Here is a 23544-nt window from a genome sequence, read left to right as displayed (position 1 = left end):
GATGTTTAGATGCACCCGAAGCTGTCAGCGACTCAAAGGCACAGAAACACACACACAAACATTGCATTTGTCTTTTCTTCATGGTATATATTATTTATTTAATAATTAAAGCTCTTATTTAGTTTTATGGGGTTTTCATCTTTCGCTTCTTTTTCTTCTTCTTCATTTTCACTGATAACTTACAACATAAGATGGTGTGTGTGTGTTGTTGTTGTGTTTTAATTATGAATATTGAATATACGTTTATATACGTTTCTTCTTATTTATTTAAAAATATAAAATGTGTTTGTGTAAATGTGTGTGTGTGTGGGTGTGGACTTAAAAAAAGGTTCAAGCTAAAAATTGTTGTTGCCGATCCAAAAAAACGAAATCAGCATTTAAAGACTATATATGTATATGTATGTATATACGGGTATATATATGTATATATGTATGTATATATACTATTGTATGCGTGTATATTATACATATAAACAAAGTAACTACTGGATTCTGAAGTAATGCATTATGCTTATTATTGTAAATATATGTACATATAAGTTGTTGGCAATCGACAATCGATCTACTCTCGTACATACTTAAAAATGAATCGCAAAAATTCAACCTATCAAAAAAACTAACTAGCTAGCAAAGCTTGATCATGACAAAAATATGTTTGACTTTCAATTAATATCATTTGCATTCAATGAAGTAGTGGCATGTTCTATAAAAAGCTATATGCATGTACTCGTATGTATAATATGTATAATAATTGTGTCTAACTAATAAACCTTGTTTTATTTGTATTTAATATTTTCCAATAAGGACGAAAACCGTTGTCACTCATGTACAAATTATGCACATTAATTTTGTTAGCTTGTTTGTATTTTGATTACAAAATTATTATTGCGTAACTAATAAAGCAGCCAGAGGTTATGCCTGTGGCAGCTTTTGCCTAACAGTGTATTAACTGATTGATCAGCAATTCTAACTTAAGTTAAATATAAAATAATTTAAATTCTTTTAGCCATTTGCGAAACTTCATGCTGTGTTGTGTGTAGTTAGAGTTTTCCTTTTATACATTTTGTTAAATTGTTCTTTGGGGGGAATTTAATGCTGATAAGTTTGAATTTTGTTATTATCCGTAAACAGTAATTTTAATCTGATATAATTTCTAGAATTTCTAAACATATTTTCATTATTTCAATATCGCTGTGTTGGTTGGTCAGATAATGCATTCATATTCTAAATTTCTCCCTAAACTCGCTCTAGACTAAAACAATCCAGCATGCTGCTTATTGTATGTATGCCAAAAAATAAGTTGATTCTTCAATGTTGTTTGTTTGCTGCTAATTAGTTTAGATTCAACTGCATTGTAAATATCTCATTCCACACATCCTAGACAATTATCTAAAAATTTGCAGTGCCTTAGAGCCATTGAATACCCATTAAGTCGAATTTAGTCTACCAAAGGTCCTCCCTATATACACACACACCACAACTTTAGTCTGTTGCACAATTTCCTTTTTACGCCGCATGTGATATATATTCTGTCTTCTCCTATATATATATATCTATATACTTGTATGTGTATATATATATATAATATGACAACCTCACTAAAGTTTATATATATATACTATATGTATGTATAGGCTACAATATAATGTAACAAGAATACACAGCAATTCTAATTGTGCGTGCACCTCTTAGGTTCATATTTTTGTAATTCATTTTCAAAATAGTTAAACCCGATTTGACCTTGACTTTGACTGACTGCCTAAATTCCTTGCCTTTGTATGTGTGTACGTTATGTATATATATACTCGTATGTAGTTAGCTTAGTATCTAAACACTATATAGACTAGTTGGTTGTTTTTGGTTTTGTTTTATACTATTTGGTAGTACCCGTACTAGTGCCATATCCCAGCCACAACTAATCCATGAAATAGCTAAAACTTCGCCGCTTGCGTCGGCTGGTCAGTGCCGATGTCGAGCGTGTTTTTAACCTTAGTTACCCAGATTTGATCCAGCGATCAATCGAATATTCCAATGCGGAAATCCAACTGTAAAGCGATTATAAATTATAGATGTCATGAAATATACAAATATAGTTCTATATATTCTACTTACCGCTTCTTATCCATTTCATTTTCGGTGCAAAAATAATAATGACGTAATTTCGATTCTGGTGGTATTATCTCAAAAGAGTTCTTCTTGCCCGACGCATTTGTGGACATCGAGGCCACTTTATAGCCATGTAAACAGGCCATGCCTAGGTGGTTGTGGTGGTGGTGCAAGAAATTACAAATTAATTAGCTGTCGCATTGCTCTGGCGCTCGACATGACTCACCGAATGCACTCTTGCTATTCGCATCTTGATAAAAATAGAGGCAGGCATCCTTAAGTACACAATAGCGTTTCGACCAACCGCACCACCTTGAGCCCAATTTCAGCAAATAGCCAAAGCAATCGGGTCGCACAATGCTTGCTGGGCTCTGATAGAGGCAACGGGCGCTGCGGAAGAGTTTTGAAAACATTTAGCGATCGTTGACATGGTGGAAGACAAAACCAAACAGATGCTCTAATGAACCTAAAAAGTTTCGTAATTCTAATAATAAATTGTTATAATACGCGCAATGATTTCGCTTCCAATACTCTATTATATAGTGCTTTTGGAAAACCTTTGACTCAAAAAAAGAAACTAGTATTTTGAAAAAACTTTTTTGAAATTAGGGTTTTTAAAAAATTGTATTAAGAGAATAAATAGCTGATACCCAAATCAAAAGGAACTTAAAAATGTTAGCAAAATAAGTGGAACCTAACTTCCAGCTTTTTTAGAAACCTTCTCAAATGTTGTCGAATTGAAAAAACAGGTACTTGTCCTTAAAAACGTTTGACTTAAATAAAATTTCACTGAATAAATATTTGAAATTATAATAATATAATATAATATAATTATAATATAATGCTGAAATGGAAAAACGGGTAATTGTCCTTAAAAACGTTTGACTTAAGTAAAATCTCACTGATTTAATATTTGAAATTACAATATAAAGACTGCATATTTTTAAAATTTCCTCAGAATCTCTGAAAATTACATAAAAGTCATGAGTCATTTCTCATTTTGTTGTAGGTTGTATAAAAAATCACTTGGTTTATTAGGATTAATGGTACTGCTGTTTTAATTTTCGAATATCCCTAGACAACATTAAAATGTATTTCAAAAGTAGATTCAATTAAGTTCAAACAATAATTGACACCCTAATATATGTATATTCGAAAAATTTAATGGAAATATCCAAGAGCTATCTAAGAAATTTTAACAAAATTTTCGAAAGCAAGCAAATATTTCCCTCACCTCTTGTCCAACCACTGATTGTCCTGTGTGGCCGCCTGTCGTAATAGCTGCAGCCATCTATTCAGTAGCTCATCAGAATCTGCCGCCACATACATTGGTATGCCCTCTCCAGAGTCCACCTTGAATGCAAATGGCTTGCCTATGTCCAAAGGACACGTTTCGACCGTATGTTTGGCCATAATCATGGCGCCCACGGGCTGTGTGTCCTGCAAGGAAGTAATGATAACTCTTGGAACTACTTAGAATTTTATGACACTTACACTTTCCGTCTTATAGTAGTAGAGACAATTATCCGGTCGTAGCGAGAACCAACGTCGCACCCATTTCTTAGCATTTGGTGCGCCCTTCGCTTGACCGCTCTGTCGCCATAGATAGCCACTATAAATGGGCTGACTGGGCGGATCCAATTGTTCGTGCATCAATACGCCTATGGTGCGCGCCACTTGCAGCTCCAAAGTTTCACAGCCATCGTGCGCTATTTTGACCACCTCTGTGTGATGTTTGTCCAGCACCTGTACGCCATTTACCGATATAATAATGTCCCCCACCTCTAGACCCGAACTCTCAGCAGGAGTTTCGGGCTCAATGGCGGCCACAACCACCGGCTTGGAGCCGTGTATGCGAAAACCGAACTCCCCCGAATCACTCTTAACCACAACAGTTTTGTCCACGCCTGTGTAGATAAATAAATTAAATATATATATTCAGAATTATTTGTATGTATTTTTGATTTGTGTGCTTTTATTTCTGGACACTATTACCGTGCGCGCCATTGCTGAGCGTCGATATCACAAAACTCTCGCGGGCCCATACTAACAGCATTAGTTTTAACACCTCCTCCAATTTTCGACGCACCGAATCCGGCGTAGAATTAGACGCTATCAATTCTATGAAAGCATTTTAGCGAAAGATAATTTAGCGTGCGCATCACATATGTGATATTATTTGTTTACCCACCAATCATTTAATCTATGAATTGTGTAAACAGTAAGTAGATTTCTGAAATAAGCAAACCAGATGCTGTCGTTGCCTTGAACGCACGAGCGTTTCTGAATGGAACTCAAATGTTTTTTGCACTTTTACGTTTCACGTTTGATAATAGAGCACATGTCGGAGAAGCTCTGCATATATGTAGTAGTACTGTGGGTCGGCATAGAACAAAGCAAGCACAGCAACTATTTTCGATAACACACCGCGGACTACCAAGAACAACAGAATAGTTTTTCTATGCCAAGTGCCGCGCCGTGTCGTGCCGGTTGTGTAAAAATCGGAGCGCCGCCACCGGCTATAATCTAGAGGAGCGTTCACATACTACCACAAAAGCTCTCGTTCTCAGCAAATTGACGCGCACGTTGAGGCCAAAATTAGAAAATTGTTTGCCTCTCTCTACAGGGTGTATTTTTAGGAAGAAGGCTAACGGTACTCACGGAAACTGTTGTGCTTCTGGCGATGATACATTTCCAAAGTGCAACGACGCTGCACCAAGCGATGCAAAATCACTTGATACTTGGCATGGAAGCCCTTTTCCGATTCTGTGGAAGCACGACGCTCACGAGACCGATCTATGAGACACGAGAAGAAAGGGTGTTTCGTTGAAGGTAATATGTTTTCATTCATGCACAAAGCGATTGATCTACGTAATTAACTAAACAATATTTTGCACTGTTAATACAGTAGTTTAGGGGAAAATTATTTTCAAAAAAAAATCTGTAAGATTGTAATTAGTTCTTTTAAGCCTTGAGCATTAAAAGAGTATCTCTAAAATTTTACATGTTGGTGCCAAAGCTACCAGTCGTCGGGGTCGTAATCTGCAACTTAAAGCGTTCCAAAACTCGTTCGCAATTCTAACACAGAACCACTAGAAACCCACTTGGGAATACTAGTCCATTTTGATTTTAAGATTCTATAAAACTAAACTACAACAACTATTTAAGCAAGACTGATTGGCTTTACATTTTTCCCTTTCCCTGAGTATGTACAATTATCTTTCACTTGAAAGAGTATAGTTTTAAATTCTCGTCTTCTTCAGCTTACCAAAGCACTGATGATCCAATTGGGTCCAAAGATCATCATCCGTCAAACGTGTATACCGACCAGCATCGTAGTGGCCCTTATAGATTATATGTTGGCTCTGTTCCGTATTAATATCAGGCAGGACACAGGGACTGGAACCAGCAGGGCGTAAAATTTGTGTATTTGGAAGACTAGGTGCACGTCCACGTTCCTCGCTCTACAACAGACAAGACAATTATTGGCTAATACTTTACATAAACCAATAAAGAATCCTACTTTGGCGCGAATGTTCTCCTGTCGCGTCTTGTAATGCCGTCCACGCTCTCCATGATAACGCTCCTCAGAACGAAAACGTTTGTCCATTTTCTTATACAATCTCTGCGTGGTCTTTGTGGTGACTGGCGAGTCAGCGAAATCAGAGGGTGGCTTTACAATGTCCGCTTCTTGTTCTATATAGGGTATAGACTCGACCGAATCACCGGCTAGCTCGCTCACAGTATTGTGTTGCTTTCCCTCCATTTCCTTGCCGCAGTGCAAGCAATGTCCGAGCTCGGTGCTGGCTGCGTTGCCATCGGCCTCGCTGTAGAAAACGGAATCTGAGCCCGGAGAGACCGAGCGTAATGACTCAACGGATTTTGTTTTTAGCTGACACACCTCCGAGGCGGACTTGGCGTGAATTGTGGTCGTAACTGGAGATACGCTCGTTGCCGGTAGCTTGGGCGATAACAAAGCAGTGGGTGTGGGCAAGCTTTGTGGCTTTTTAATTGGGACAGCTGGCAAGGGGGGCTCTGGTTGTGTGCCCGCAGATGAGGCTGAAGCGCTGGTAGTTGTTGTTGTAACCGGTCCAGCCGCCACTGAGCTTACTGCTGGGGCTGGTGTTGAGATCATGCTTGCATCCAGCAAGAGTTCAGTATCGCCACTTCCACTGCTCAGACCGTAGATAATAGGAGTGGCACGTGCCCGTCTAGCCGAGGCTGCTGCCAACACATCCTCGCGTGAACTTTTGCGAAATTGTCGTCGTATTTTTGGACGGAAACGTTTAATTTTGCTGGGACTTCCAGTGCTGCCATCCTGAGCACTAACGGCCAGTTGTTCGGGCGAGAGAGCTTTGGCTGCAGTGGATTTCTTAATTGGACTAGTCAGTGCGCGCATGTTTTCCTTCTCTATGTCCAGTTTCATGCTGGTCTTGCGACGCTTACGTTCGTCCTCTTGCCGCAATCTTCTTGCCTTACAAGTGGGCGTCACGTGCTCCTCATCATCGTCATCATGTGGACTCTCATAGTAGCCGGAGGATGAGTAACGCACCTCACTGCGCTCATCCTCCGATATTGACTCGGGTTTGATTTTCTGCATTAATTGTTGTGCTGGTATTGCCTCTTGTGTCGTAACTTTTAACGGAACCGCTGCCGCAGTGCTTGGAACAGTTTGTGATTCGACTTCCTTGGGTGGAGACTTAATTGCTTGGCCAGAGACATGACAGCTACCCGAAGAGGTGCTGCTGATAGAGTGCGAGGGCGATTTCTTTTGCAGTTCGGCCACAGATCCCATTGGAGATTTCAATTGACTATTTTTCGCTGCCTGCATTGATGGTTGTTGTTGCTTATCGTCAGGTTGCAAGGTGTCCTCATTAAGGAGATCACCGCGCATGGAATACAACGAACTAGCGCTTTCGAACGAAGAGCCCGCGTGTGTTTTCTCCAGCTGTGAGCTTTGTGTGGACACTACGAGAATCGCAAAGAGAGGTGCAGTTAGTAACACACTAAATTATTAATAGATAAACTAGACAGCTAAAGCGTATCGGGCAAGGCTTTCGTCAAGCAACAACAACAAATACCAAATGGCTATATGGGTAACTAGAGAGCGATAGGTAGTAGCAGTGTATTGTAGGCTTGTCTGTAGTGAATGATCTATGCGTGTACGAGTATAGTAGAGATGAACTAGGCTAGACGCTAGGGTTGCAGAGAGGGTGAGCTAAAGCTGCAAGCATATTGAGCGATCAATGATCTTGGGTGAGAGACCACACAGTGAGTTTTGTTTGTTTGATTGTTTTTGCTTTTTTGACCAGGCAGCTTGTGACGGGGCACGCACACGTATACAACGTTATTACACAGAACATACACAATTATAACACGTAAGTTGTTTAGATGGTAGTTTATATGACAACACTACACGCACAATACATAAAGCCCAAACCTGGTACTTGTGTCGTTGACGATGAACTTGTCGTGGTCGGCGGAGTCTTAATACCTGGTGTACGTTTCGAGGTGTCCGTGCAGGTGGCATACTCATCTGTATTTGTGCTACATTCGGATATATCGGCGCTACGAGCATAGTCTGTGACTGGCGGAAAGAACGAGGCACCTGCGTCAGAGTGCCTGTAGAAAGAACGAATAGAGATCAACTTAGTTGAGCATAGCACAGTTTATAGCTGTGGATTCAAAGAATGTATGGATATCCAGACGTACCGCTGTTTCTGTGCCCCTGCCACATACATTAATTGCCGCGCATCTGGCACAGAACTCCTGGCAACCATGGTTCGTTTGGGCAGTGGCGAGCAAATCAAATCCTGTGTATTGCTACTGGAAGGCGTTACAGCTATAGCTGGTGTAATAACTGGTAGAACGGGCTGCATGGGCTTAGACATTCGTTCCAAAGGTGTCGTGGGTGTCTTCGTGATCTTAGGCAGCGTTTGCATGGCATAGGTAGGGCTCTATTTCAATTACCAAGTACATTATTTTAGTATTTAGGCAAGTTCGTAGTCTACCCACCTGCTCCTCAAAGTCTAAAGCATCTGTGTCAACGGAACTTCGCTGTTGATGTTGCAAAAGCAAATTTTTGCGTTTCGACGATGGTGTCAGCAGTAAGTTGGAGCTGTAGGAGCCGTCGGATATGTCACGCTGCTCGGCTGTTAGCACCGTTACTTGGGACTCATTCCAAATGCCATCGGAATGATCGCGTGTGGTGTCATTGGCCAGCGAGTCTGAGGATGGATAAGTTGAAGCATTGGCTAGCAAGAGCTCATCGCGGCAGGGACTAGCTGGCGTAGAAGGAAGCCGGACTGCCGGTTGCCGCTCATGCGTGGAAACCGCCGCTGTTGCCACATAATCATCATCCAGGCTGACTGAGCGCTTGCGGAATTGGGTTCGCTTGTCAACTGTAGGCTCCGGTGGAGATGGGAGCTGTGGCGGCTGGGGCTCTAACTTACAGCTGCAGGGCGTTATGTTCTCATACAGAGGCTCTTCGTCTAAGCCGGCATCATCATCTTCATCGGGCTGGGCTTCCATGTCACCCACAATTGGCTCATTTGATTGCTCCTGCTCTAAATCATCTTCGTCTTCGTCGTCATCATCGCTCAACATGACTGGCGCATGCTCAACTTTTCTAACCTCAACATCGACTGGCAGTGGCATCGGTTTGGGTAGCGTTAGAGCTGCTGCCTGTGCCTGACGCTGTTGCTGCATCTTACGCATGGCAATCTCTGCCTTATGCTGCTTGCGGTGCTTCAATTGCATCTTTGGACTGGGCTTGGGCGATACGTGCGGCTTGAAATCTATAAAGATTTCGTGCTCATCATCACGCGTATCATCCGCAAATGAGCTGACCTTGTCGCGACGTCGGAATGAGCTGCGTGGTCCGAAGCCATCGATGAGTTTCTCGGTCTGTCCATAGACAGGCATTGACTGTCTTCGTATGTCGTCACGTCTAAAAGGTGTTTCCTCCATCGGCAGCATGGACATGCGTCGATTCTGCGTTGGCACCTGCTGCTGCAGCTGCTCTGCCACACAAACCTCTGAGCTATAGCTTTCCGTTTCGTGTGCACGCACATCCTCCTCCTCCTCATCGTCGTAGTATTCCTCCTCATCGTCATCGTTCTTGCAATATTCGCTCGGCGGTGGCAACAAATGTGGACGTGTAAAGTCCAGTGGCACACTGTCCGTCATAAGTTCAGCGCACTCCGTGATGTGCTTACAGACATCGTGAGTGTGCAGGGCGTCCGAGTGTCGTGGCAAGCTATTGGAATAGTAATCTGTCTCGGTTCGCGCATGGGAGGTGCACGAACGACGTGGCAAGCTATTGCTCTCATAGTCGAAGGATTCATTCAAAGCTATGGCCGCTGCATTCACATATTCCGCACTCTGATCAGCACGCGTTTGCATATTCCTGCCACGACTTAAGTGTTCCATGCCAAGGCCGTAGCTGTCAGCATCCAGCAAAGGAGGTGGTGGCTTGTAGTACATGATATTATTCTGTGCATCCGATATAGTTTGCAGGGGCGTCACATCCTGCGACTGGGTGCGATAGATGATCTCGTGGACGTATGGCGCACTGGCAAGTAGGTGAAGTTAATTCAATAATGGGATCAATTATTATTGGTTATTGTAACTCACCCTTGCTGATAGGCGCCCATAAGATGCATATCCTTGCCATTGGGTATTTCCGAAAGACTCTTGGTTAGCTTTTTGCCATTTTGCAGGCCATTTGTCTGAGCGCCCTGCGAGACGACCTTAATGCGATGTGGCGGACGTGGACTGAGGGCTAGAACCTGTGTATTGTAACCCTCACGACGGGCTACCTCCGTTTGGGTGGCCTGGGTTTTCATAGCATTGCGAAACTTTTTCTCCACAATCAACACTTCAGGGCTTAGGGGTTGGGGTAAAGGTTGCGGTATAACTGCCAGCGTGGGCAAACCCAAGCTCAGCATGTTGTCTGTAAATTGGAGAGATTATGGTTTGAGTGAATATCATGTGTAATAAATTAATCAAAAGAATTTATGGTATGCTTTTAATAATTATGGACTTTGAAAGTTTTAAGTTGCCAGCTTAAATCGCTGCCTATGTTATAAATAAATTACTTCTAATTTAAAGATTTAAGGGTAGGCGTGGCAAGCAAAAGTCTCTGAAGATGTATGATCTAATGTTGGCATCATTAGATATATACATATTTTTTGAAAATTTGTGTATTATTGAAAACCTATATTTGTTATTAGGGTAGGTAATTAGAATTAAAGTTTGAGATTTCATTGCGACTATTAAGCTTTATATACATGTAGATTTGAATAGAATATAGTTGCGGCTAAAAGAGCGTTATTAACCAAACGCTGATTTAATATAGTCGTATATATCTGAAATGATTCAAGACTATTGCTCAAATATCTACCCCTAAGGTAAGCCATTCAGATAACCCTTCTCCTGAAATGCAGATTAAAAAGAATATGTGGTGTGGATATGTAATTAGAATTAAAGCTTAAGATTTGGTTGCGACTAAAAGAGCTTCATTAACCCAACGCTGACTCGTCTATATCTGAAATGATCCAAGACTATTGCTCAAATATCTACCCCTAAGGTAAGCCATTCAGATAATCCTTCTCCAGAAGTGCAGATTAAAAAGAATATGTGGTGTGGATATGGAATTAAAGTTTGAGATTTCGATGCGACTATTAAGCTTTATATACATGTAGGAACATTAACCAAACGCTGATTTAATATACTCGTCTATATCTGAAATGATTCAAGACTATTGCTCAAATATCTACCCCTAAGGTAAGCCATTCAGATAACCCTTGCAGATTAAAAAGGAAATTTGGTGTGGAATGGTAACCACTTGCCTGGCAGTTGCTGATGCAGATGTATGGGCGCGTGGTGGTGCTGATGCGTGTGGGTTAGACAGGCTTGGACCGGCGTTGGCTGCGGTTGGTGCTGGACATGCAACCAAGTCTTGGGCAGGGTGGCGCTTTGCTGCGTCAATGGGGGCAGTGTCTCGTACATGGAGCCGGTGGCTATAATTGGCTTCTTTCCGCCAATCAAACGCTCCTGACTGCTTGCCGTTTTCAAGCGACCCGAAGAACGGAATCCGGCATTAACATTGTCGAAGCTGGTGAGTGTGTGGGAGCGTGCAAAGCTCACGTGTTTGGTTCTGAAAAGTCGAAGGGCGGTTTACGTTTATGAATTTGTGGTTGCGGTTTTGCTGGTGTCTGCATTAAATACCTGGGATGTGTGCCCTGCTGCTGTTGTTGTTGTTGCTGTTGCTGTTGCTGAAGTTGTTGTTGGTGGTGGTGGTGTTGCTGTTGCGGTGGTATTGCTGCATAAGTGGGGCAGTGATACGAGCTGTGAAATAGAATTGGGTAGCATTGTTAAGTCCATGTAATTAGATTAAAGCCAAACTAAAACTAACATTTCTCTTTGGTCACGTGCAGACACATAACAGAAAAAAAAACATTTTTATTTTAGTTGCGCATTTTTTGAATTTCTTTTTAGACACTTGGATTAGTTTAATTTGCATTTGATTGTTTTGTTTTTTTGTATTAAGGATATTCTTATTTTAATTTACATACCAAACATTTATATTAGCGATTTGATTGGTGTGTGGTGGTGTAGGTTTTGGAGCGCAAAGCTCGACATAATAATTCCGGAGCAAAACATCCTGGTAAAAGGATTCAAGTGGTGCTGTACAACAAGTTGCCCTTTACACATATTGATTAAGTATACGATTTTTTTGGTTTTGTTTTTGGTTGTTGTTGGTTTTCAATATTTAATTATTGTAGTTTTTTTTTTTTTTAGGAGGAAGGAAGGTGAATGAATAACGAAAATATACGAAAAGTTTTACAGCATTTGACACTCGATAGAGGTTAATATTTATAGTTGTTGTGGTTGTTGTTGGTTTCGGTTTAATAAAATTGTGTGGGAGAGAAGAAAGAACGAGCGAGAGAATTCAGAGACAGAGAGGAAGAAGAGAAAGAGCGAGCAGTGGATGTTGTACGACTGTTAGCTTGAAAGCAATAAGCGGGAATATTTGGCACAATGCAATGATACAGGCTTGTTGTTGTTGTTGTTGTTGTTGCTTTTGTTGTTGTGTTGAAGCATATACTGCAAGCATTTACATATACATACGTATATACACAAACAGATATAGATATGGTTGTGACTACAATATGTGCGATAGTTAGGCATAGTTTAGTTTAGTTGGTTAGTTTAGTTTAGTATAAGCATCATGACTAGCGATAGTTGGCGGCATAGCATACAAGTATTTATATTGAAAATCGCAAAGCGTTTTTGGACATATTTGGATATCGAATATAGGGACTACTGCTGGCCTAGTTCATCAACTCTCACATACCTCTGTTCCGCATTGCTTAGCATTGTGTTATCCAATTGGCTTGAAGCAGGCACTGGAGTAGGATTGTTGTTCACCTGCGCCTGCTGTCCTATCCAGGTGTAGCGTCCACCCAAATCAGGTTCGCTAGCCTTGCCGGTGCTTAAGATCGAAGCCGGTTGACGGCGAAAATAGGAACTATCCAATTCGTTTGTGTCAGTGTAGTTGTTTTGATAGCTAAAACGAAAGATTTATTTCTATAATAGAATTATAGATTAACAAATCACGTATACGCACCGTGGATACTTTTCGAATGGCGCATAGGTGGCCAAATTTTCATCTGAGGGCACACGTCGGCCCACACAGCCGCCCAGAAAACTTTGCTGGGCTCCACCGCGTCGCGAAAGGCAACCAAAGAAGCGTTCACGTCGTGGCCGCTGCTCTATGCTATGCAACTGACGATCCGTTAGGCAGTACTAGGGTGGAGAAAAATTAAAAAAGTTTTTAGTAGATACGAGTATTTGTAGTTAGTGATATGCTTACCTGTTCCCTTATATCGCCACGCGAGTAGACGGAAGTTCGTGGATATAGCTCTGTGGAAAGCGTGTGACGCAGACGTCGACGACTCGTATGCTCATCCTCAGAGTCATAGCTGCGATCCATGTGGCTTGAATAGGTGGGCTTAATCGGGCAGAGAAAAAAATTATGGTCATTAATAGCAATTGCATTTACAGTATTTATAAAAGGCAGTATTAGAAGATCCGTATTCTGCACTTTAATCTGTAATAACTGTTAAATTCAAATAATCATCTATTCATGTTATAACTAACTATCGATCATAAGATTATCTTTCTTATGTATTTCAGAAGATACGGATAGGCATTCTGCACTTCCGTTGCTCTAATCTGTAATAACTGTTAAATTCATAATTAATCATCATCTAATCATATTATAACTAACTATCGATCACAAGCTAATCTTTCTCTGTAAGAACACTTATAGTTGTCAACAAACAACATCCATTCGTATTCCCTATAAATATCGATTAGAATCCTATTTACAAAAATTATATAAATATCAGTTTAATAAAAATCTTGTAGAATTAAAAGTTTTGGGTTTAACAAAATAATTTGTATACAAATTTGTTTTAAAGGTATTTTAAGAAGACTTTGAAAGCTGAATCCCAAGGAAGTGTTTTTAGCAGAAAAGTATAATTATTAATTAAAGTAATATTATATTCATGAAATGCTCGACAAATTATTTGACAAACTGATCAAAACTTTAGACATTTCTTTTCACTTTGCTAGCATACATATTTGATGAAACTATTTCAAATCAGTTTCTAAGTAATATTATTAAGTCAAAGTTAATCTAATTCGGGTTAAACTAACATCATTTTATCCTTTCACTTTACTTTACATGTTCTTTGTATAAGTTAGCTATAAAATAAACCTATAGTCTCTCATACTACTTATATAAGGCTGACAGATGGCTCAGTATTGAATAGTTTTTTAATTTAAGAAGTAGCTTTAGTTACATATAAATACGCTTTTTCTTAGAATAATTCATTTAAGCAACACATTCATCTTTTAAATATAACGTAGCAGTTAAGCTGTTATATAAGAAAATGTCATTTTGGTGCAAGGTTTGAAATTGGATATATACTTTAAAAGACTGCAGCTAAATTTTCAAGAATGTCTCTACCTCGACTGCGAATTCTATCTATTTAAGAAAGTGAAAATTCCTAAATTAGAACAGTCTATAATATGGCTTCTGCCACATTAGTTAGATAACACAAATTTGTATGCTGCTGACTTGCTACTTGACTAGCACAAATATGCTCTCCATTCATATGAACCTTGACCTTTATCGGTATTTTTCTGCCACCTACACAACAAACTTTCATAATCACTTCCTGAGCCACTACTACAAACGAAATGGATATGTGCTACAACAGCAACTGTTCCACAGATAGTTTCTATGTCAGCGCATCCTCGCTCCATGAGCATGCTGGTGGTGTTACAAACCTTGGAGGAGACCTCAATATTGCCCAGTGAGACGGCATGATGTAAACCTGCGAATGAAATGTGTGTTTTTAGTACAGAACTCAACGCAACGCAACACAACACAAATACAAAACATACGCAGCAAATGATTCACAATAAGTAAAAGTTGCACACACACAAAGGCTACACATACACACACACACACACACACACACACACACATACATATATATAGTCGTGTATATATACACACACATGCATATGTGAGCATGCAGCGACATGTGTGAGATTATGTGTCTTTGACCTGTCATGTTAGTGACAAGGCAACAAATGCTCGCTCGCTCCAAACACATTTACTGCTCTGCTCAAGGACTTACCAGTGGTGGTGCCAGTGGCGATGCCAGTCGTCGTGGTAGTAGCGCCACTGCCTCTTAGGGCAATATCCATTTTAGTCAGAGCAAGCACTCACTCAGGCACACACACACACACACGCACACGCACACATACAAAAGTTGCACAAAGAAGCGATTTCTTTCGATTCGTTTTTTCTCTGTTGTTGCTGTTGCTGTTGTCGCGTTTATATAAACTTCGTTGTTGTTGCCTTTAATGCTATTGCTGTTGCTATTGCTTTTACTACTTTTGTTACAGTTGTCAATGGTCGTCGGGCTTCAGATTCAGATTCATTCGAATGCTTACGCCTTCCATTACATGCTCATCGCTCTCCCATCAACATCATTCGATTAAAATAATTAAAATTTAAATTCTATGTGTTTCGTTGTCTTTTTTGCATTTGGGCGTAAATTTGTTTCTGTACTGTGTGTGTGTGTGTGTGCGCGTGTTGCTGCATTCTGCAGCACGTTTATCTTCTATGTACAGTATATGTATATATGTACATATCCATATATATATGTATAACTTGGTACTGCTGCTGCTGTATACTAATCCTGGACTTATGCAAGGCCAGCAATCGATATTCGTGTTGCCCAAAACAGTCAGCCAAGAAGAAAAACGCGTGCTTATTCTTATTAGTTTTTGTTCAGCACTTTTTCCGCTGCAGCCTTTTAGGCGCTGCTTTGCAAATTTGCTGCTCTGTCATATTATTATTTGTAACTTGCTGCTGCCACTTCCTGTGTCGCTGCTGGCGCTGGCTAATGCTGCTTTTTATGTAACTTTAATTATTTATAAAACGTTAAAACTGCGTGCGTTGGCTGCTTTTTTTTTTCGCGTCCTGTGCTGATGCTGCCCTTTTGTATACACGTTTGTATGTGTGTGTGCGTGTGTGCTTCTGTCTGTCTGTTGGTCCGTTCCACAGAACGTTGCCTTCGTCAACGTTTTCGTAGTTGTTGTTGCTATTCTGCTGCTCTTGTTGTTCTGTGTTCTGTGTGGCCGTAACGCGCGCGTGTTATTTTTTACGCTCTATGCCACCACCGTGCGCTGTGGCGTTGATGCTGGAACTAAACTGAACAGCAAATTTGGTTACAAGCTCAAACGCATTGCAGGAGCTCCCTAACGATAAACATTTCTGAAAAAAAAAAATATACAACGGATGCTGCGTAAGAGCAAGACAGAGAGAAGGAGAGAGAGCGAGAGTAAGTGAGTTAGTGAGTGAGCGTAAGCGTGTTAAGGGAGTGCCAAGCGTAAAGAGTAGTGCGTTAAGAGTAACTGGAAACAGAGCCAAACACAAAACATCTGTTTCGCAAACAACTGTCAGCTTGACAGCTTGAATAAGCGCAACAACAATGATGAAGGAATGCGAACGCCTGGAAGTAGGCAACGCAAATATGCGTGTTACATATATACAATTTATTAAACTAGTTTTCTACTACCAATATGGCAGCTTAAGCTAGTTGAAAGTTAGGGAATACAAAAGTTGTCTATAGTAAGCATCTATAGGACGCACTTATATCTATGTACATATATACAATATTTACAATGTTTTACATGAAAAATGATTATATTTTATGATATATACTATGTATTTTATACAAGGGCTCTTGTGGGGAGATCCTTTGGATGGCACTTCTTCAGTCTTCTCTTCTTAGGTTTGGACAGGAGCCGCCTCGCTAGTGCGTTGGGGTGACTGCCGAGTCAAATATGCGTGTGCGTGCTGACGCCTTTACTGCTCTGCTGCTGCTTACGTGTTGAGCATGCTATGCGCATGACGACGCCGACGCCAACGCCAACGCCAACGCCGTGTTGACAGCTTGCCCATAGAAGCCTCAACATGCCATTACACACGAACCGAACTCGATGCAAGACACGTAGCCATGGCTGAGGGAAAGTTAGCAGCCAACAGCCAACAGCAGCTAGCAGCTACTTTTCACTTACAGTACATACAAGTGTACGAGCTTGCCGTGCGGCAGTTTTCACGCCGATGCCGTAGCCGCAGTCGCACATAATAACAACTGCAACAACAACATCAGCAACAGCTCCAAATACGTTGCTTAAAGCAGAGCCCCAGTTTGCTTGCTGGCCATACAGTGGGAAGTACATGAATAGGTACAGCACTGTTTCAGTTTAATTAGCAGATCAACATTAGGTCTGAATCGAATTAAGTAAACAATTCTAAAAAATTGTATTTGATTAATAATTATTCAAACAAGTTAATAAATAAATCAAATATTAAATTATTATTCTACATTCTTGATGTTTTCAAATATTAATAAGCATTACATAAATGGAAACCAAAACTATTGGTCCATCGAAAATAAATAAGCTATCGAGAATTTCCAAATAATTTCGATATCAAATTCTAGTTGGTTATCGTGATTGATTTTATGCATTTTTACAATGTATGTGTTATTGCAGTTCTTTGAACTATAAATTAAATTCAAAAATTAACTATCTATAGAATTGTATTGAAACAATTATATATTATTAGTGGCATGGTCATAGTAAAGTATTATAAGTATACATATATACATATATATGTAGTAGCATTACGTTGAAAATTATAAAGGTCTCAAAATTGAATCATATATTAAATTTTGCTATCAGATAGTAAGAAGCTATTACGTTTCTAATTTTATAAGGACAGATTGTATTGGCTGGATCACTTATGCTCATCCATGCACTAAGGCCTTAAAGGAATGATTTGGCGTCATATAAGCACTTCTTTTTTTTAAAAAGACCCGCCTTCAGACAGTCCGCATTATTGACGAATTCAGCTTTTTTTTATGGTCCAAAGACTAGGTTTCTCCGAGAAATTGATCAGGTGGGATTGCCCTAGAGCATCATCTCATTTCTACAGCTTTTCCGGAAAGCGAAGAGGAATAATATAACTAGTAAAGCAATCGAAGAGGCATTGAAAATATAAATATATAATACAAAATATTCCAGGTCGAAGTGGGAATCTATAAACTTATAATAATTGTATAGTATTTGTATATAGCATGAAAACAAACATCATTTCTAATATTATGACCTATTTCTATATACATACTACTACTTACTGTGGCAAGCAGCGTTCTTATTGTCTATTAATTTTTGTGGAAATGACAGCAACGACAACTTCATATTAATTAAAATCACTGGCCTCCGTACCAGGAATTAATGTTATACCTATTTAAGTGTTTGCTGCTGTATATATTTGTGTGTGCATGTACGGGTGTATGTGTGTGGGTGTGATAGCCACCCCGAATGAAAACAATATACACAACAATAGTTTCCGTTGCTGTTGTTTGTTTAGTTTCTGGGGGTCTGCTATGTACTTCCACACACATACAAGTACACCCCACATACATACATATATGTATGTGTTTATGTTTGTGCACACACACACACACACACATGGACAGAGGCCTTTATATTGAGCAGCAAATTGTCTTATGCCTTTTAGCTGGCTTTCGGCTGGGCTTACTTTGTAAATATTCAGAGCTTAAATGCTTTGCCCAAGTCAATATCAGCAAATATTAAGCATACGCACAGTGTGCCAGCATAATGCGAAATAAGTGAACGTTGGCGTTGACGTTGCTATTGCTCTTGCTATTGCTGCTGTTGTTGTCGTTGTCGCTTCAACTGCTACTCTAGTCGATTATTTACAGTCTAGGCACGTCGTAATGCCCCTTCTGTGCCATCAACATCATCATCTTCATATTTCGTTCGTTGCGGTTATAAAACGCATAATTTTGCATGCCTTCTCATACAAATGATTTTGAAGTTGTCGGCTATATACGAGTAGACCCTCATAGAACTTTTTAATCTTGGGCATTAAATTTTCTGCAAATTGACGCTTTATGCTAATTCCATTAATTAATAAATGAAATATGACAAGCAGTGTTAAAGTTTGTCCCTTTAATGCACACACACTTGTTTATTAATTTCTAGCACGTAATAAATTAAAGTTTATAGGGCACAAAAAAAGGAGAGACGGGCACAAAAAAAAGTAACGTGGGAGCCGAAAAACCCAGACAAGCCCAAATCCCCTGTTGCTGTGGCAGTAGTTGCTCAGTTGTGGTTGGCACGTTTGTTCGGCACAATTGGCTGGGTTATCGAGCATCCATCAAGGGTTAATGTTGGAGCTTAACATTTTGTGGCGGCATTTAATTTCACTTGATAGGACATTTTGTGTATTCTGGGAGAAGGTCGGAGTTCAGTTGGCGGATTTTCCATTAGCCCCCAGGCTCGTTAAATGAAATAGTTATGGCATTGAGTTGTTTGCTCGTTTCTTTGTTTGTTTGTTCGTTTATTTGTGAAGAATTGATTTAGTTTCTTGTTTTTCATACTATTACTAAGTATTAACATTTATGGCTAAACTACTAATGATAAAGAGTTACAAATTCATATGAAAGTACATTTATATAGTATATATATTTATTTATAATTTATATTTAACTTCTTTTCTATTCAAGTTTCTTGCGACATTGTCGCTTAGTTGCAAATTTTCAATATCTACTTGTAATTTGCTTTCATGCTGCTGATGCATCATCGTCTGCTGCTGATGCTGAGCTGCTGCTGGTTCTGCTGCCTCAGGGGAAATTTGATTTAGCTACGCTTGTACATTAAGTTTTAGTCTAGGTTGACAAAGTGAAATAGTAGTAGGTAGTAAGTAGTAGGTAAAATGTTGTTGTTGAAATGGCTGAACATGTAGATATGCATAGAAGATGATGTGTTTGTATGTCTGTTGAGTGTGTGTGTGCGTGTGCGTGTGTGTAGATGTTTTCTTATGTGGGCTTTTAATATCAATTTACGTTTCATATACTCATATATATGCAAATTTGCGCTTGTCTGAACACAAATGGCGAAAAGTTTAAAGTTTTTGAAAGAATTTCGTTCGTTTATTATTGATAGACTTTCTGTGTGTACTTAGTTTATTTGCATATATTAACGTTTTATTGTATGTGGAGTCAGAGGAAAAACTTTAAATATATATTTTCATACCTTTGCAATGGAATTACGCAAACATTTTATCAATATTACTTTTAAATGCAAGCCAAATTGCTGTTGAATATGAAGTTTGTTTGATTACGTTATTAGAAAATGCAAACCTAAAATCTGTCTTTTTTGAAGCTTCCAAACAATTGAGTAATTGAGAATGCTTACTAAATTAATTATGAAGTGAAGTCTGTAAAAATACCCTTTTTTTATGCAAAACAATTGTTGTAGGTACAACTTTACTTATAGAAATGTATCCAAACTCATTTTATAATTACAATTTATGGAATTGAACAAAAATTTAGAATAAAATATATAAATGTATGGAAAATATAATGAATATGTATAAAAGAATTCCATCAAATATTTTTTATTTGCAATTGGCGGATACGCGTATTAGGGATATTCTCCCTGATCGTAAACAAATGAATATTTTTTGTTCAGATTGGATAGCGGAAACAGCTTTACAATCTCTAAAATAATTACGTATCGGGTAACCATGACCGAATTATATTTTGAAGGTAGATAGATCGGTACTTTTTGATACTTTAACGTTCAGTGAGTGTTTGTATAATCAGCAATTATAGGCTTTGGAACATTGTTTAATTACCAAAACTTCTACCTATATTGTCAATGACTTATATATGAGACAAAAATGGAGAATTTGTATAAACATGCGACGCTATAGTTACCAAAAATTGATACTGCCGTTCTACCATGTATATTGCCATTGACTTATATGTAAAACATATTAATACTATTGATTTAAGGATTTAATTTAAAAAATGCGGACGTGAATTTACAAAAAATGAGTTCTCCCCAGATCGTTGGCTGACATTGCCTTAAAAATCGAAAACAGTCTGTATAATCAGCAATTATAGGCTCTACTTTTAATGACTTGTAAGTCAAAAATAGTAAAGCTATCGATATAATATGAACCATTTATATTGATTCAATACAAAAGTTTTTGCTTTGCATAGATAATTGACGATGACAGTCCAATCTGAACATGCATAAATTATTTACGTATATCTATATAGTTCGGTTTGCAAAGGTATGTTGGCTTCGGAACACCGATGACATGTTTTATAATGTTTTGTAAGTTGTTATGTAATTGTGGACATGAATGGCTGCATCTGAAAGTAGATGTACTTGACTATTTATTGGGTTTTTAAATACCTATTAGTCCTTTTGTTCTTGTCCTCGAGACATACATTTTTAAACACTTATTATAAGTTCTTATTACTTTGCATTGCTTATCAGTGTTTAAGTTCAATTACCATTGTATATTTATCCCAATTAATATTATTATTTTCATTAATTTATCTCACAACAGTTATTTGTGTGCGCATTCGCTTGGCAGTTAATTCGATGCCAATGTCGATTACAATATGATATTAAGTCATTAAATATGCGCGCTTCGAGTAAAAATAAGGCTCGTTCCCACAACGACAAAGGTTGGCAAAGTACTACGTCACTTCATTGAATTTAATTTAATTTTATTTTATTTAAATGCATCTCAATAACGAATGCGTAATTGCAGTTTAAAAATAAAGTACGACAGCGCCGTGCGACACAATTAATTGCCTCGTCTTTATATAAGTATCGGTGGATATATTGTATGCACATGTAAAAATGGACCTTTTGAAGTTTTTTTGTTTTTTTTTTTTTTTGTTGTTGCTGCTATTTGATGGTAAATATGTTTTGTTATGAAAATGTCGTATGGTAGCAAAGGTGATTTAAATACAATTATCTATACTCGTACAATTGTTTAATATGCTGCTTGAGACAAAGATAAAGCTTTTCTTCAGCCGTCGTGTTTTATATTTGTTGCCTTATTTATATAAATAGTATGAGAATGTGAATATGTTTTAACGGCGATTTCGAAATGTTCAAGAGTTTGTTGAAACCGCTCAGCTATTCGTGTGAGTATGTAGGTTTGTGTGATTCAAGGTGGAACATGTTTGGGATTTAAGAAATTCATTAGTTGACATTTTTTGTGTGGTTTCAGTTACAGTTTTACATGCTCTGCTTTTTTGTTTCGTTTTTTGTTTTTTTATTTCTTTTGTGCTACTACAATAACTAACTAACATACGAAAGAGAGACTAGAGAGATCTGACAATTTGAATTCAATTCACGTATCGGTTGTGACGACGACGACGACGACGACGACGACTACTACTACTACAACAATAACGAAAAAGCTTGTAATCATAATAAGAATAACTAAGGAGCCAAGCACCAGGTGGGGGCCATTTCGACAATGGGCGGACAGTCCTCAGACTAGACCGAGGTGGTGATTTGCTCCACAAAATGCACGGGCCGGCACAGCGACTGCGAGCGCTTCAAACGACATTGCGGTGTTCCCTGGCCCCTCAGTGTCTGCTGACAACCGGCCGCCGGTCCAGGAGCCGGCTGGGTGTGTCTATGGGGTGTACGCTGCAGCGAGGCATATGCATGTGGCACGTAGATGAAGTCACGTGAGGGCGCCGTGTGGGGTCGGCAGTTACACTGCTGTGACATGGTTGAGAGGCCCTCGGGCACGCTGCGACTGCGTGAGCTGGCTCCGTAGTTCGAGCTGGGACTGCAGGTGCATATAAGTGGTTGTCTGTCGTTGGACCTGCAAGTGAGGCAGTAGCATAGGTGAAGTGGTTAAAAGTATGTGGCAAGTACAAACATAAATATGCAAGGGTGAGTGCGAGTGAGTGCTTCAATGACGACACAGTACTCGTTTTTTTCACGGCTCTGCTTTCGCACGGTCTGGGCAGTGCAAAAATTTAAATATATATGGAAGTTTGCAGTTTTGTTTTTTCCCACCAATTTAATGTGACAAGTTGGCGAAATGTTTGTTTTCTGCTTCTTTTTAAATTTTAATTAGCCTTCTCATTTCTTTTATTTTCTTTCTAAAATTTCCTTATCTTTAAAGCTTGTCGTTCAATTATTATTTTATTTGAATATTTGATTTACAAAGTTAGAAAACTATTACAGTTTAATGCTTTTGAGTTTTTTATTCAATTAAGATTTTATTATTGTTACAACAAAAATAAATTTTGAAAGAATTTAATAAAAATCAGAGTCTCCAACAAAAAATGTACCTAATAAGAAATCTTATTGGGCACAAAACTTATTTTCATTCACTAAAACATTAGTTAATCTTGTTATTTAACTTTTTTTTATTAAGCAACAAAAAGTAAAATGTTATAAAAGAATTGAATTTAAATTTTTTTAAACAATTCTTTATCTGTAGTATGATTGAAGCAATTGGCGCTGGAAATTCAGAGTTACTTGATTTTAATTTTAACCCAAATTTGTTTAACCATTGACGTTCGCTTCAGAATTTGAATAAATTTGGGTTAAGATTTTGAACAGAAATTAATGTGCCTCTTCTAGGAATAATTAAAATTCACTAATTTTAATAAATTTATGAAAATCCGCACTGAAAACTTGTTTCGTTTGTTGTAATATCCTGTACCCGTAATATCCTTTGAAAGAAACATGCAACACCCCATAAAATATATACTTGTATATGACGAGTGCATCATTTAATTTAAGTCATAGGCGAAATAAATAAATAAACAAATTTTTATTTCCCCGCCTTCCCATGCTACACAATTTTAATACTGCCCACAACTGCAAAGCCTTCATAAATTAACCTTTTTATACGCTAATTATATGCAAAATTCTACCCCTGTTTAAAATTTCATGCAAATCGTTCAATCCTGA

General features: G+C 38.7%; 2 protein-coding genes across 2 annotated transcripts in view; both read right to left on the bottom strand.

Annotated features, from left to right (window-relative positions):
- Positions 1 to 488: 488 nt before the first annotated feature.
- LOC115631392 lies at positions 489 to 14929 on the bottom strand. The gene is made up of 19 exons (XM_030528113.1): positions 14826 to 14929; positions 14470 to 14516; positions 12986 to 13123; positions 12740 to 12918; positions 12467 to 12679; positions 11338 to 11457; positions 10959 to 11266; positions 9742 to 10060; positions 8122 to 9679; positions 7819 to 8063; positions 7547 to 7728; positions 5630 to 7074; positions 5375 to 5570; positions 4768 to 4902; positions 3601 to 4013; positions 3341 to 3546; positions 2333 to 2496; positions 2113 to 2254; positions 489 to 2045 (listed from the first exon to the last, which is right to left on the bottom strand). Exons 1-19 carry the CDS (start codon positions 14893 to 14895, stop codon positions 1994 to 1996), a joined length of 6132 nt encoding a protein of 2043 aa, XP_030383973.1. The 5' UTR covers positions 14896 to 14929; the 3' UTR covers positions 489 to 1993.
- Positions 14930 to 21983: 7054 nt separating this feature from the next.
- The window catches only part of LOC115631300 (monocarboxylate transporter 7), a 38170-nt gene continuing 36609 nt past the window's right edge, over positions 21984 to 23544 (bottom strand). The window contains exon 14 of the mRNA XM_030528014.1: positions 21984 to 22441. Within this exon, the coding sequence (XP_030383874.1) occupies positions 22105 to 22441 (337 nt within the window). The 3' untranslated portion in view covers positions 21984 to 22104. The remainder of the gene's footprint in view (positions 22442 to 23544) is intronic.

This window comes from Scaptodrosophila lebanonensis, unplaced genomic scaffold, assembly GCF_003285725.1.
Source record: "Scaptodrosophila lebanonensis strain 11010-0011.00,11010-0021.00 unplaced genomic scaffold, SlebRS2 tig00001412-arrow-pilon, whole genome shotgun sequence".
In the NCBI taxonomy this organism is placed as follows: domain Eukaryota; kingdom Metazoa; phylum Arthropoda; class Insecta; order Diptera; family Drosophilidae; genus Scaptodrosophila; species Scaptodrosophila lebanonensis.
The sequence above is the reverse complement of the archived record's forward strand: the minus strand, read 5'-3'. Positions and strand labels throughout refer to the sequence as shown.

Coding starts and splice junctions, on each gene's coding strand:
- LOC115631392 (XM_030528113.1), bottom strand. CDS start 14,895: ATGGATATTGCCCTAAGAGGCAGTGGCGCTACTACCACGACGACTGGC. Junction 2,497..3,340: donor AATCAGTGGTTGGACAAGAG/GTGAGGGAAATA, acceptor ACTCTTCCGCAG/CGCCCGTTGCCTCTATCAGA. Junction 2,046..2,112: donor AATGAAATGGATAAGAAGCG/GTAAGTAGAATA, acceptor ATCGCTTTACAG/TTGGATTTCCGCATTGGAAT.